Here is a 16,385-nt window from a genome sequence, read left to right as displayed (position 1 = left end):
CACATCACCCTAATAATAAACTGAGTATGAACATCACAACTGCCTGCTGCTAAGTCTTATCATTTGAATAAATTAACACTGTAACTGCATAACTGCTAACAGACATTTGTGGAAGCTTTTCTGTCAAAGCAAAAGTCTGACATCAGATAGCTAAACATTTAAAGCAGTTTTTTTTTTACCACCCACTCCAAGACCCATTCAGAATGAGTCTGCGATCCATCACCCACCAGATGAAAAAGCATGCTTTATAGTGTATTATCTTTATTCTTGTGTATGGGTATCCTTCCATTTAAAAGAGGAATAATTAAATAAAAGTTCCAACAGAGTACCAACAGAGGTACTGCCTGTGCTTTTTCCATAGTATATCCCAACAGGGAGACATTAAACCAGAAGACATAAATAGAAAACACTAGACAGAGAATGATTGTGGACCTTATGGCAGGAAAGTGTGAGTCTCAGCAACACTGACTGGTTTTCCTGCATGTGTCTTCACTGTGTACCACAGGAACATTTCAATAGGGGGTGAAGAAAACAATGCTCCTTTCAAAATTCAGATTGTGGTAAGATTTGTGTCTACACATAAAATGTATGCCAAGTATATCCTAATGTGGACTGTGTGTGAGATACAATAGATGCACCAGGCTGCAGGGGGAAAAAAAGCAATTACAACCGAGAGCACTGGCCCTACTGAAAGTCTAATTTAGAATGAATAATTTACATATTTCTTATGCTTCAGTTTGTAGATAGATTTCTATCTTAAAACATACTTTTACAGATGAATAGACATATTGTCTGCATTGCAATTCTCTTTGCTGGTTCATACATGGCATACTGAAGGTGGTGGACAAATGGTATTCATTTAAGTCTGCACTGGAGTGGTGTGACACCTAAATGCTATCGATATTGTGCATTATACTTCCCTGCCTCGTTCAAGAAAGGCTCTAGAAACACTCTTCACAGTCAAGTAGAGATGAGCTTGACGTCAGAAATACTGTGACAGCAAAGGATGGATGAAAGGTTGAATACAAAACCTGGCTGAAAATTGCACTCAATTACGTAAATGGTGAATTGCTTTTTCCATTTCACTGGGTACATATCCAAAGGTACTAGATAAAAAATACACAGGTTTCACTGAATTTGACAGAAATTTTGATGCTTACTGGTGTTGAGTTCTTCAACTTTCTTGCTTCGTCCTTATCGTTTTGCAATACGCACAACATGCACACACAACAGACACACACACACACACACACACACACACACACACACACACACACACACACACACACACACACACCGATACAGCTATAAAAATCACACTTAGTCCACAAAGTCTCTGAGCACTCATGCCAGCCCTGTACTCACTATCTATAAATAAAATCAGACCTTGTGCCTTTCAGGGCCCTGCGGGGAATAAGAAAACAGTCTGCAACTCACAGGAGAATCTGGTACAAACAGCGAGAACCTTCACACTTCACTGAAAACACCGAGCTCAACTAAAAAACAGACATGTACAACAATGGAAAATCAATGAAATTGCCTTGGTAGGGGCTACAAGAAGGATAAGAATCAGACAATGATTTGAGACAAGGGAATCTAAAAACAATGTAATCGAATGAGAGTCACACCCAGATCGGCAGCAACAGTGGACTGAAACATGGCTCCACTCGGCTGTCATTTCTAGTGCCTGAAAAGTAACAGTCATCAAGCTTACTTATCTGCTGCTAAAATGATATAGCGACATAATAAAGCTGCATGTTCCGGGAAAGAGTCAGCATCCAACAGACGAGAATACTTCAGTCTAGTAGTATGATGATGAAAAATTTAATAAGACTGTTTCATAACCCTGTTTGGCTGCACTACACTTGCACAAGCATCACAAAGGTTTATGCTATTCGTATTTTCAAACACCATGTTTCACTTTCAACATCATAAGAGAAAAGGGTTTTAGGTTGGCGACTAGCTGTTTGGTGACTGCAGTGCTAACTTGGATAACGAGCTTAGTTTGGATTGCTGGAGAGTAAGGCAGAGCCACTAATGTTAGCTCACACTCTGATATAGCAGCATCCAGGACCATCTTCCACAGTGGGGGAATACACACAATATATGAACTATTGGGAGAAATCCTGCAAGTCATGGTGTTGACTTGAGCTAGTTCTGACCATGACATTTGTTCACCTACCAGCTCCTTTCAAAAACAAGCCTCTCAGCTCTAACACTGTGGGTTTCTACGTGTGCATGTATCCGTATGTGTGTGCATGTTTCTGAGTTTGATTAAAGCAACACTTTCTCAACATGCCCACTCTCAGGTGCCCTCAGGTGCTAAAACATCCGTATTTACACTGCCATTTTCAACCACTTCGAACTTTTTCTAATCAAATTCTCTTGTATCAGCTACTGCACATATGGGAGCTGAGCTTACGCTGGCTGTGACTCGGTCTGGCTCAAGCCCAAAGGTAATAACACTTGGGTGGCATTTACTGTAGGGACAGCCAGTGTCACTTAGAGTTATTGTTAGTTTTAAAAGAAAAAAAAGGTGTGATTTATTAAACCTGCTTGCCAGAATCTTAAAAGCCACATAATTTAAGAGGCGTAGTGCATTTTCAAATGAGAGTTAATAATAAAACAAATACAAATCTTGAGTTTCAAGCTGTCCCCTTTTGCATCTGAATTCAAACTACCATTACACTGACACACCATTCAAACTATTTTACGGCTTTTACTGTTGTGGATAACTGGGCTGTTGGAAAGTATCCCTCAAAGAGCTCATTTAAGGCAGATTTCTGGATGTCAGGTGTTCTCTGCAGCAAACAACCTATTTGGCATACCAACTCCCAGGTGTAGCCAACACAGAAGCAGGTCATTGGGAAGTCAGCCATGTGATATGCAACTGCTGGCAGGCAGGGATTTATAGCATCTGTAAGGAAGGAAGTTGTACAAAAATATGCTTTAAAAACATAATCTGTGTCTTTTTCTGTAGCTATTAATCCCAACTGCATTAGAGTTCTGGATAAATATGCATTTATTCAATTTTGTATACAATTGCATCTGCTGAAATGTGATATTTATCACCTTTCTTCACTACTTAGAAAGTCCTTTCCCTGTCTTTCTGCAGCACCTGTGCCCTTCAGCTGGGGCTATTGTACCGCAGTGTGAACCAGCTGTAGCCTTGCAAGCAGGGCATGATGAAAGGCTCTTTCTTTTCTTTTTTCCCCCCTTCTACTCAATTACAGCCCACCTAGGCCTTTGGCAGCCAGCCAAGACACCCCACAGCGCACCACTAGTCCATCCAAACCCTCAACAACTGGACCATCTCTCCCAAAACTATTGTTGGGGATCTAGATGCACTCCATCTGCATCTGCAACAAAGCTGTGCACATTTGCAGCCTCATGGAGAATCTGGAGTATGATAAGAAACGACTCATGCCAGAGCACACAAAGCATGTGTAGATAGACTAATGGATTTCTGATAAGCTGTTATCATAATTCATAGCATGAATGCATCAGTAGCAGTCTATTCTAACATCAGAAAGCATGGGGTGGTCGAGCGGCTGTGCCAGACTGAGCGAATGGCTAGTAATGATAATTTACTGTTCATCTAGACAGTCTTTAATGGAGTATTTGGCTCCGGTGTTACAGATGCCATTATCCACAATTATGTTTTGTACGCTATGGTGAAATGATAAAAAGGAGCACTGACGGGTGCACCCACAATCCCGAGGTGTTGAAATTCTGCTGGAATGGGGCCAGTTTAAGAGCATGAGAGGCTAGAATCAGGCTGGCCAGTATAAGTAAATCTCCCGTCAAATATTCTTGCCAGACGGCTAGAACCTGCTGCAAGCGCTTCCTCCATTCTGCATATTTAATCCACTGGCACTGACAAGGGATCTGATGTTCTTGTGCTGGCACTGAGTGTTTTCTGTTGCTTAAAATTGAAGTGAATGGATAACAGGTGCAAACAGGATCGGTACTGGGTGGTCCAGAACTGCCTGACTATAGAAGCATGCATTTTTAAGATAAGGATTTACCAGGCACGGACAGAGAAAACGAGAAAATAAGACACAGAAATCACATCATGTCTGCCATGCATGATAAACGCTGACAATAAACAGCCTCCTTCTGGGTGAACTTACATTGCGATGTCCTAATCATCATCAATTTTTAGGCACATATCTGCGTTTATCTTGAATCAACAGAAATAAAACATCAGACCAATTTCATGGCTTGGTGATTTAATAGACAGTATAATTTTTACAAGGGAAGTTGAGCAAAAAATTGAATTTACTGTTGATTTGCCTTTGGTAGATATATTAAATTGGATCCGCTATGCAGAAGTCTCATGCCATTTAATTTCATACTAAAATGAAAATAGACAGTGCTTTGTCTAGTGGGATGATCTCAGTTGACATCTATTTGTCCCTATAATTGAGTCTCTGAAATTTTGTGTGCCGAACAAATTTTATTCAGCATTGGTTCTTAAAACTTATGCTTAAAATAGAAATGAATGCATTTTTACAAGTCTTTTTTTTTTTTTTTTTGTAGCTGCTCTATTAGAAAGAATTTTCTGGTTGGTCATCCTTTATGGCCAGAGGTACATCATGATGAATAAAAAACAGTAAAAAACAGAAATTACTAAACAATTCCACATTGTATCCATTTTAATTTTAACTAAAAGTGCCTAATGTCTCTTAATAACAACTCTGGATTCAGTTACCATGACTGCCTTCCCTGCTCCCATTTTCTTTATTTTCCCCAGGATTTGGTGCATTAGCGGAATGAAATGTTGAGTGCACCTGTCAGATTAAAGGATTGAAGGTATCCCATTCTATTATTTGTTGACTCTAACTGTTAAATCTAATCGCCTTGTCTCCCTGTGAAATAGATTGAATTGAAGTGTGGGAGCTATTTTTATTGGTAGTGAAAGAGCCTGATCCTGCTTTTACATTTTGTGAGAGAATAAAAATTAAATATTTACAGTGTATGTTCTGCAGCCTATGTATTGTGTGTGCTAATGTGTCTGAGTGTGTTTGTCTGCATCTATGTGTGTTTGCATGCATGCAAAAGGGAGAATGAAAGAGCTCATCTTTCATGTTGTGCAGCTTTGATTATTGCTTTCCAGTGTCGGATTAATATTCAACGTTCAGTTCTCAGAGGAATGTGCATGTCAACGTCAATTTGTGTAATCTGAATACCTATAACTGTGTCACTGGCAGTGCTTTATACATCAACCAAATAATTCCCAGAGACTGACCTACTCATTTTCTAGTTTTTTTTAGTCTATATTTTTTTTTTTGCTCAAAGACCAACATGAAGCAACTCTCAAAAACTAGAATCATTGTGCTTTTGTTACGTTGGAATGAGCCGTTTTTATCTATGGAGGGAGCGGGTCCTCCTCTTTGGAGGCCGCCATGTTGAACCACCGTGTTTCTGCAGTAGCCCAGAATGGACAAAACAAACACTGGCTCTAGATAGGGCCTGTACGCTTGGAAGGGGAGGGTGAAGCGAGTTGGTTGCAATCTGCAATCTCAATGCTAGATGCCATTAAATCTTACACACTGGTCCTTTAAGAATCATCAAGAAAATACAAGCTGGTTGCATAAATGGTGTTATAACTGGAGATTTTTACTGTTTGATTGATATGATAATAAAGGATTTTTCCACTGATTCTTCCACTCTGAAGCAGGACTAGTGATGGGGATAGAGTCATCAAACCCTCAGTGATACATGCTCCATTTCAACCCCCTAACACAGAGACCGCTGTTGCTACGGCAGCAAGCTGAAATCAAAGCGGTTTCTATTGTTGATTCTCCCAGGGGGTTCAGTGGTTCGCTTCTCTGATGTTTCTCCTGTCATCATCATCATCACCACCAGAGACCCCACCACCACTACTGCCCTTTAACGCAAGCGCACAAACACGCACGGACGCAACAGCCCAGGCAAAATCAAGCTTATGCGCTTGAAAGTGTGTAAGCGCACACATAAACACTCACGCATTAAGACACTCACCTCTGGGAATAATGATCATGAAAGAGATACAATGTAAAACAGCAGGGGCTGTTTGTGTTGCACAGCAGCTTTGATGTTAAATTGAGGAAAAAAGGGGAACGCAGAGTGAGAAAGTGACATCTTCATACTGGATGGCAACCCCTTAAGCAGTGTTAAGAAGATGATCCCACTTCCCAGAATCGTTTACATGTTAAGAATGCTTCACATATTTTCTGTGTGTGTGTGTGTGTGTGTTTGCGTTTTTATTCACTCTTGGAAGGTGGGATTTTTTTATTTTTTTTTTATTTTTTGCACAGCCAATCATGATGTGCTGAATTCAGAGAATGAAGTCGCAGCTCTAACGAACATTTTGGATCAAAGCTGTGTAAATATAGAGCAGCATCCAGTGAGTTATAATACCACAATAATTCTGACTTAATCTTTCCATGCCCACAATTTCATTACTTTCCTAAGTACAGTTCCTGAGGACATTCTCTTAAAGTAATCACAGTCAATGTAATCCGATCCCTGGAGGGGCAGCTGCCAATTTTTACCTTTTCTTCAGGGATGTCCATGACCCTTGATTTAAGGAGTCACATGAATGCGGATCAAAAATGACACCACAGCCTGTCTATGGTTGTTATTTACAAAGGCTCTTCCTGAGAAGATATGGCACTGTTCTCCAGCTGAAACCAACTGCTCACATTTCAGATCTAATAATGATACCTATCACGTGCTAGTAACCCCCCAGGATCAATTAAAACCCAATTAACAGGAGTTATATGGAATATAATCCAACTGCACTATTGTCCAAATCCCGTTGAGATCATTAGTAATCACCTCACAGAGCTGGAGGCAAAACTACATCCATACATTTATAGACACAGCAATATATCACTGTGTATACCCTGTGGGCTTTAATCAATCCCTGCAACCCAGTTCAGTCTGTTCAGTAGGTGAATATGCACATCAATCAATCACTGCCCCTCTGCTCTAATTGCTTAATTCTCTTGTTTGTGAAATCTCCTGGGACAAGTCTTGAAACACATTTGAGATAACCCATATTAAGGACAGTATGATGGAATATGGCTATACTGCTCCTGCTGTGCAAGTGGGACTAAAACATTAATTGCTTTAACAAGGGCACATATACTAAACATGGCAAGAGTAGTATATATGGTTTTGTGTTTGTAACTGTAGCTTTATTTTGACCTACAGTATTCCTGGCAATGCTTGTTTCCCCTCATGGAAGCTCTCCACTTAAAGATCACTTAAGACATCCTGAATTTTGTGAAGGACATCGGAAAGGTATGGCATTCAGTCAGTGTTTAGCATTATTCTTTGCCATTATCCCAAACTATCCAGTTCACATGTAACAGGCTACATTCAATATTTGAGTAATTCTTAAAAAAAAAAAAAAAAGAAAAAAAAGAAATCAGGCTCATTATGTACATGGAGATTCATTCATATATGGCCTATTGTTAATACTGTAAATACAATATTATGTCCGTATATTACTATATATTCCATCATCTTATTCCATATAAATGCCTTAAATATATATATATATATATATATATATATATATTGGCCACCCAAATATAGACCTTATAGTGATTATTTGGGAATATATTATTCTTTTGAAACATGTATTCTAAAGTATGTGTGAGTGTTTCTGCTACAGTATGTTCCAACATCAGCACCAAGTTTGTCTGTGCAATCGGGCTAAGAAAGTGTGTTATAACTATTATTGCTGCTTCTTAAATAACCGTGCGTGCTTCCCAATCAGCGCATCTTATACCGCATTACCGCGCATCTCTCAATCAACACGGCGGACTTACGTCTCTGAAGCGATTCCAGTGCTTGATCTTGCGGCTGTACTGTGAAATGGTGGACAGCCACTGCTCGTCTTCCATGAAATTCCCTGTTTTTTCCGCCTCTTTGACGCTCTTCACGTCGGTCTGGAAGGTAGACCCCGCGAGCATCACCAGCGGGACGAGAAGGCACACGATATCCGTAATTTCCACCATGGTAGCGGGACAAAAACACCACGCACGCACCGGCTGTCGGCTCTCCTCTTCTGGGAGGGGGAGGATGCTGAGGCTGGATTGAAACTACCAACTGATTAGCCTATAGGATGCTCCTTCTGCTGCTGGGAGAGAGAGAGAGAGAGAGAGAGAGAGAGAGAGAGAGAGAGAGAGAGAGAGAGGGAGAGAGAGTAGTGTTTGTAGCAGTACGTCACAGACTTATTTGCATTTTGATGTTGATGTTGGTGTTTACACGGTGCACCTTCAAATGTCACGTGATGCACTACAGGCACTACCCCCCCTCACTTTTCAGGTGGGACAGTTTGTTTGGTATGTGGGGCAGACTGAATTAGGTCAGCATGTAAAATTTCCATTATCGAGTAATCTGCGGATTATTTTCTCAATAAAAATTTGCTTTACTTAAACAATAAAACATTTTTCCTACTTATTTATGCTGCTAATTGCCTATTTGAACTCTAGTCTGGATAAAAAGACCTTCTTGTTGTGAATGCCACAGATACTCAACTAATAATCTACACCAGCACTGTAATATGTTCCATAATGTTATTTTTATTCTGCACGTTATTTAACAGTAATTTAAGATTACGGTGTACAAAACAACACCAACTCAAGGTCCACTTACTAGCTTTTTCAACCATATCCCATGGTCTTCATCAGTGGAGTTCTCTCAATTGTCATGGATATGTTGACATCCCTATTCAGATTTCATTTATTGCAATTTAAGGATTTCGTGCTAATCAAAGTATTCAGAATCAACCAAGAAAAACTACTTTTTGAGTTTATATACTCATCAGTCAATTATAGTGACAGGTTCAATCTGATTTACAAATAATTTTAAGCTGTGTTATAGCGATTCAGTGTAAAACTACATAATTGTTAAAGTTAAACTGCAAATTTAAAGTGGAATTTACTTCATAAGTGTTGCTCCACTGTGTCTTTTTAGGGGGAAAAAAAAATCTTTGCTGTCATCTGTAAACCCTTGTTTCATGTATGGCCTCTGATCAGCCCTTTTTTAATGCAGCAGAAATGTTTAATTTGTAATAACAGGAAAAGCACAAGTGTTACTAATAACATTAATGATGGCTCTGTTCCATTTAAGTGTCCCAGTAAGCTTTGACAGTGAATCAGCGTACATATTATCAGGATCTTGGAACTGGAGCACCTAAATGCAATGCAGCCATAATTAATGTTATTAATGAACATGTGTGCTATTCCTGCTATCAAGAGCTGCGAAAAAAGGGCCTATTATCATTGAGCTGAATCAACATCTCGCCGGCTATTATCATTGAGCTGAATCAACATCTCGCCGGCACAATCTTAACTAAAACTGAACATTCACTTAGCATTAAATGCAGGGGTAATGAAGCTCAGCATAAGTTCAAGCAGGAAGACCTCTGCCTCATTCATTCACAGTTCTCTCACTCTCCTTTCGAATCAGATTCGGACGTTCACTCTTTCAGGTAATCCAGTCAGACAATTTCCCTCCAGCCAACCAATCAGTTGCTGCTGTCAAACTTTAAATATGTTCTCCTCTCTGCTGCTTTCAGCTGTCATTTCAGTGGAAAATTGTCGCGACCCTCTTCCACCCCTTTCACCTCCAGTTCATCATTTCCAGTGCCCAGGTTGAGCTCATCAGTCCACTCCACATCACATCCAGATCTTCAGCATTCTCTTCATTCCTTCACCACCACCACCACCACCTGTGTCTGGACTCCATCAGTACTAATCACGGCTTCACCAACCCCTTTTAAATACGATTACGTCACGATGGGGTCTGATTGCCGAAGCCTTTTCACATTTCTTATCTTTATTGTGCACATATCAATTAAATATATTTGTTCATTCAAACATTAAGTCTCTCCTGATTGAACTGTATTGGCTTGTGATGTGATGTGAACCTGTGTTCTGGATTGTTAATTATATTTGACTGTGCCACTGTAGCAGTGAAACATACCTGGACAAATTTAGATGGTAAGACTTTACATAGCTGGAACAGTGGGGTCTGTGCTGCCGCGGTGCCTCAGAATTGTTACCAGGCTTGATTAAGAGGCAAACCCAAAGAGGTTTGTGGATCTGGATTAGTTTGCTGTTCTGCTGATCTCTGTTCTGCTGTGTTCAGATGGCCCACAGATAATGGCAGTGTTTTCTCATGGGAAGCAGAGCATTTGCATTGTGCCACGTTACACAGTATCTGACTGTATCTTCCCTGCCTGCTGTATCTCTCCTTGCTGCAGTCTTAGCCAGTCCCCAGAGAGACACACTGAGTGACAGCTTGTAATTGAAATTCTGGATTAACTGATGCCATCTTTATATCATCCTGAAAAGAGTGTTTTGAGGCCCTCTTAATAAAGGCAGGAACGAGACATGGCGGCATCTAATCTCTCAGCTGATACGCAATCAAGTTTACGAGCAAAGATAAAGAGAGAGGAAGTTGTTTAAATTACACAATGCAGACATTGGGAAGTGATGAAATCCGTGTCTGAAAGCAACAAAGCATGTCTTATTCCACATTCACTAACAAAGACCACGGCAATGGCTGTATGGAATAAGAAAATTTTTATTACACGTTATGAATGTATGTGGAATACTGGGAGGGAAAGGGTCGAGGGATGGAGGGGATGGAAGGATGAAGGGATGATGGGGTAGGGGTCGAGGGATGATAGAAAGGGAGAAAAGCCGGTAGGATAGGTGGATGGAGGGAGGAACAGAGTGGGTGTTGAGACGCTGAGTGGGGGAACCGTCTCTTATCTCTTTGTGAGCCCCAGTGGTTCCTGTATTTGGATAAGAGAGAGAAAACAAAAAGAAAGAAGGGGATGGGGGGGGGATTAGTCAAGGAGGGAGTGAACGGATAAGGTGTGCTTAAATATGTTTTGAGCGGAAATGAGATGAGTTCGGGGCGTGGTCTTTGTTCCCGAACCTAGTTATAAAACTTCATTATGTGATACTTACAGGAAGTGTGAAGCAAGTGTGCTAATTTTTTTACACAGCTGTACACTCAGATTGGCAAAAAATATTTCGGAGTGCAAACAACAAATCTACATAATGCAGTTGCTTTGAACTAGACTGTCCTCAGTTTGCACTCCCTGCTATAAGCTAATGTACATGTAGTCATACTGATGCATTTTAATACAGTGCTCGGCAGATGCTGCAATCAGCCGGCTTCATTCTCAGTGATGTTAATCAAACTAAGAGCTGTGAGTCAAATTAAGCAAAATGAAGCAAAATGTCAGTGTGATTAACATTACAAATCCTTTAAGGCGCATATTAGGTGAAAACCTTGAGGCTGCTGCTCTGGCAGTCAGGCACAGGCCCAGTCACGAACCCACAGGCAGATGTGGTGTGACAGTCACAGAGCTGGGATCCAGAGAGAAGAGGGCAGAACATGACAGGCCAACAATGTTCGTCTCATTTATTGGAGCCAGTTAAAGAGAAAATGGCTGAGTAATCCTAGAGTCACATAGCCATAGGGGGTTTCAGGTAATCACCTTATAAAAGCTAGGGAAAATACTCCCCTGTCAGTCCTGTGTGTGTGGTTTCCCTAGGTCTGATGCTTTGTGAAGCAAAGGGAGTGAATCTAATTGTGATGGCTGGAATAGCTGCAGGGCAGAGAAATGTAAAGATCAGATGATGCTCATTAAAAAAACATGTTGTCTACTGTCATCAACAGGCGCTTTGCATGCCTAGACATATGCTTGGTAACCATGGGCCACTCATGGAGTCAAAGTCGGTGGACTATAAAAAGGCTGCAGAGATTAGAAAGTTGTTTTACTATTACATTTTTAATTTACTTAAAAGTGTACATTCCATTAAAGTTAGCAAACCACAGGAACTACCGTAGAAATCATATGAATTAACAAGGGCTACATGCCCAAATTGTCAATTTTTTTATAAAGTATTTTATATTTAGTGGCATCTAGCAATTAGTTGCAGATTACAACACCCGACTCACCATCCTGTTCCGTGTGTAGGAGAAACTACAGGGGCCATGAAAACCGCGAAAAACTGCAAAAGGCCTTAGAGTCAATGTTTGGTTTGTCCATTATGGGCTATAGTGTGTCCCATTATTTTGCATTGCTCCCCAAAGAGAAGTTAGTATAATAATATAAGTTTGAATCAACACCATTAAAGCAACGGATTGGCACTTTCGTAGATGTGCTTATTGGAAAGAGCAGTCACAACAGCCACAAGTCGTGTTTAATTCAAAAACCAAATACAAAACACAAAACATTGGCAGCATTGCTAAATAATGTACTTAGTTCTAAAATGAGAGATAGCTTCGCTCAGGGACAAGTCACGGTAAGAGTACTTATAAATAATGATCAGGATCTTTTTCCCTGTCTGGTGTCATGTGGTCACAGTTCATCATGTATGCATTGACTTTCTTACTCCTTCACCTATCAATGCAATGCAGCCTCTTGGCCTAATGACATGAATCAATATCAATAATATGGCTCATTCACAGGCACGACAAATACAAGCTGGAAACTATAAATAATCCAGTTCTTTAGGGTTGTTTAATGTCAAGTCGATAGTCAGTGAAGGGACAGAATAATACCTTTTCTGGGGAAAAGAAAAGGTAAAAGGTATATTTTCAGTTCTCTTTTCTTGCCACTGACAACAAGAATAAAAAAAAATTTAAATATGGAATAAGCACAAGTACAGTAAAGTACATCTGAAATGAGAAGACAAAACAACTTGGTATGAGAATAAAGAAAAGGTCTATAACAATGCATCAAAACACCAGACAGGAAGTGCAAATATTTATTGATTTCATGCACAGTGCATGGATTTAGTGTTACTGTATAGCTTGAGTGCTTATGTTGCATGATGTCACCTTGTTGTTTTTGTATGCTTATGTACTAACTTTCATTGAATCAAGTTCAATAAACATGATAAAGTCTTAAATGTACTGTAAAATTGTAAAATGTCGTGCTGCAATCAGTTGAATATAATGCTCTGAAACTGTAATCATGCAGTTGACTCCCTTGTGCTCTCTTTTTACAATGAGAAATAAATATCAGGTTTTCTTGGAAAGATTATTTTAAAAAGTACATTTGTGTCAGAGGGCGATTTCAGTTGGTTTAAGCTCAGCTCATAAAAACAAAAGTCATTGCTTGTCGGAGTCGTGCACTTTTTGTGAATGTCCACTTTGCCTAATGTGCCAAGACTTAAAGAAACCCACAGACTATCTCTAATTCAAGGTCAGCCAAAAAAGATTCTGTCTCTGCATTAGTAATAATCAGTGACGTAAGGTAGGCCCTAGTGCACTCTATTGTGATGGGCTCTAGCTTTGATTTAGTTGTTCTTTATAGTTTGTATGGTTTATGGTGAATAGAATATAGTTTTGTTATAGATTGCTACTATTTTACCAAACAAAAAGAGAAAGAAAACCATGAAGCAGATGTATTACCCGTTTCAAAGGCATATTTAACAAATGGCACCATTTTTAACAACAAGAACCCAACACTGCTGGAGGGCCTGTTTACTCTACAGGCCTCAGTGCCTGCATTGTCTGTATTTATGCCCTTTGTAATATTCAAAACATTGAAAGGGCTATTGGGCTATTTCAAATTGGTGTGTAAAGTGTTAATGCTTTGATAAAGAAGAGTGCGTCTCAGCAGAACTTGCCAAACATCACAGTTTCTCCTGCCCCCCCTTGAGAGTGCAGGTCTGTTTCTGCTTCCTCCAGCAATAAATCAAAACCTAAATGGAACTCTGTCCCAGCTCCAACTTCAGGTGACGCAGGCGCATGAAGCCAAATGGAGAGTCCTGCACTCAGAGTTACAGGGTTTCCAGATAAACACAGGGCTCAGATGACAGAGGAATGAGAGGGTGCACGCTGGGATATTTAACATGGTGATGGAATGATGCTTTATTTCTTCTTTTGCTAGAATCGTGTTGTCTGAGTGGATGACACCACCTCACTTTTCATGTTACGAACAATGATAAAAACATGAGGCAGACATGATTGTTACGCTACAACTTCAACAAAACATTTCAGCCGTCTCAGTGAGATGGATCCTGCTCACAACAGCATGTTGTTGCTATAGCTACAGCTTGGCAAACGCAATCTAGGGACCCCTTTACCCCTTCCTGAATTAATTAACAACATGAGCATATTTAAAAGAGTATGGAGAAGAATTTTGTATCTGAGCCAATTCAGGTGTAAATATTGCATTTTCCATTTAAGTGCCTCTTAATTGTTCTAGTTATTTTCACACCAATTACTGAAACAAATAGTTCTTTGGAATGTAAAATCGTTTTTTCCTTGTGATTCACTCCAGTGCACCTCAGATTAAAGCAAATTGTTCCAGGAAAAAAAAAAACATTCTTAACCTTCCATTTGGTAGTAGATTTATTATACATGAATTACATAGCCTGAGGCTGGCCAGCCTAACAGCTCTCTCAGGCCTGTTTGAATTGTAAAACACAGCACCTGTCACGCTTTATTTCCTCATCTCCTTTTCACTTTTTTTTTTTCGAGGACATGGCACAAAATTTTTTATAGCCCAAACAGTGTAGTGTAGAAGTTTAATAAGTTTAATAAGTATACATATGCAGAGACACATTCAGTGAGCAGAAAACATACAGTTATGAATATTAAAGTGCATATGCACATGGACTACTGCATGTCAAAGATTCTGCTCATAGGCACACTCAAAACAATAGGTGCACTCAAGCATAAACATTTTACATGCATACATGCACACACACCACACTGGTTGAAGCTTCTTCATCGTCATCATTTGAAGGTGGTGCAGTGGCGCTACCATCTGCGTATGTAGTGTATTACACAATTTAGGACAGTCCTGCTGGTCTGCCGCACAGTAGAAAAAGACATTATTCTTAATATACCATATATATACATCCATATGTTTTATATGTCATATTCCCTCATTTATATAAGCAAGTGGGTCTGTAGAAAGTTTCCGCTAGTATTGGATATTTCTTTCTTAGCAAAAATGGATAAATGCTGAGCTTTATTGTGCAGCAAGTCTTATTCATTTTGGATACTTTTATATGGCCTGAAGTTGACCAGAAGCACCCATTTAAATAGTATATAGGCCTTTATACTTTATACTTTATCTAACATACTTGAGACACAATAATTCAGCTCAAGGAGACAACAAGAGATTCAATCAATCAATCAATAAATCAATACAAATGTATTTGTATAGCACCTTTTTATACAGTTTAGTGCAGTTCAAAGTTCTTCATAGATGACTGACAAGACAATAATAAGACAGAATGGAATAAAAACTAAGGTAAATGTAAAAATAAAACTATAAAAATCACAATAAAGTAGATTTTACATGTATAACAATGATGTTTAATAAAATCTGTACTAGAAAAAGATTATTCTTTTAATTTAAATTACTCTACACATGCAAAAACAAAAACCACACACTGTAAACTCGTCCTCCATCCCAAGATCCTAAGCAGGAGTGGAGTTTGTAAGGGATGGGGGATGGTCTGAAGGTGTGTACGTGTTTGAGATCAGGAATCAGAAAATTGTTTCCTAAAGTTCGGGCAGGCTGCTTTTTGTAAACGTCTGGATTTAAATTTCTCTAACATTTTTTGTTAATTATTAAAAGCATGTAAATGATCAAAGTGCTCGTGTAGACCTCCCCTCTCCACCACCACTCACAAAATAAACAGAAGCACACATTTAACAGAATCACTGACTCCCTCACTCTGTGTTAAACAATTAACACGTGTACCCTAAATACAGACCTAAACACCACATCTGGAAATAAAATCAAGATCGATCTTATTGTTTTATTCAGAAGTTGGAGGAGGGTAAACTTTAATAATAACCTGTGTTTTAATCCGTAATGTCACTAAATTCACATTATCTTTTAAAAACAAGTCAGCACTTAAACTCAATACTACTTTTGATGCGTTGGCAAAACATTTAAACAAAAAAAAAAAAAAAAGAATGATCAGCGCTCAGATTTCCGATCATTTCAGGACAAAACACGAGTTCTACGTGCGCTACGTGTCAGCTGAAGCTCCCATTCACGTCAATGAATCTTTCATCATTTCTTTCTTTCCCAAAAACTATTGTGTAAATCGTGTCGATGAATTGGCCTGTCGGTATATGGTTGTTTGAGTCCATATTTGACAGTGAAATGACTTTAGAAAGAACATAAATCTGTGTGTGTAAGTTTTGGTTGGGGGGTCGACCGCCTGCAGGGATTGGGGGGGAAATCTGGCCTTTGCCTCATCAAAGGGACCTAAAATGTTACCAGGCAGGGTTAGGGAGCTGAGAACGTGAGCTGAAACCTCATTGGTTAAGAAATACAGTGGGAGGGGCGTTCAGGCTTGGGGTATTTAACGCTTTGTTCCATT

The 16,385-nt window shown here is 39.5% G+C and overlaps 1 protein-coding gene across 1 annotated transcript in view; it reads right to left on the bottom strand.

The window, feature by feature from the left end:
• Positions 1-8,126, bottom strand: part of spock2 (SPARC (osteonectin), cwcv and kazal like domains proteoglycan 2) — a 29,883-nt gene extending 21,757 nt beyond the window's left edge. The window contains exon 1 of the mRNA XM_051427216.1: positions 7,827-8,126. Within this exon, the coding sequence (XP_051283176.1) occupies positions 7,827-8,015 (189 nt within the window). The 5' untranslated portion in view covers positions 8,016-8,126. The remainder of the gene's footprint in view (positions 1-7,826) is intronic.
• Positions 8,127-16,385: the final 8,259 nt, after the last annotated feature.

Source organism: Dicentrarchus labrax, unplaced genomic scaffold (genome assembly GCF_905237075.1).
Source record: "Dicentrarchus labrax unplaced genomic scaffold, dlabrax2021, whole genome shotgun sequence".
Lineage (NCBI taxonomy): Eukaryota > Metazoa > Chordata > Actinopteri > Moronidae > Dicentrarchus > Dicentrarchus labrax.
This window is presented reverse-complemented; position numbering and strand designations above follow the sequence as displayed.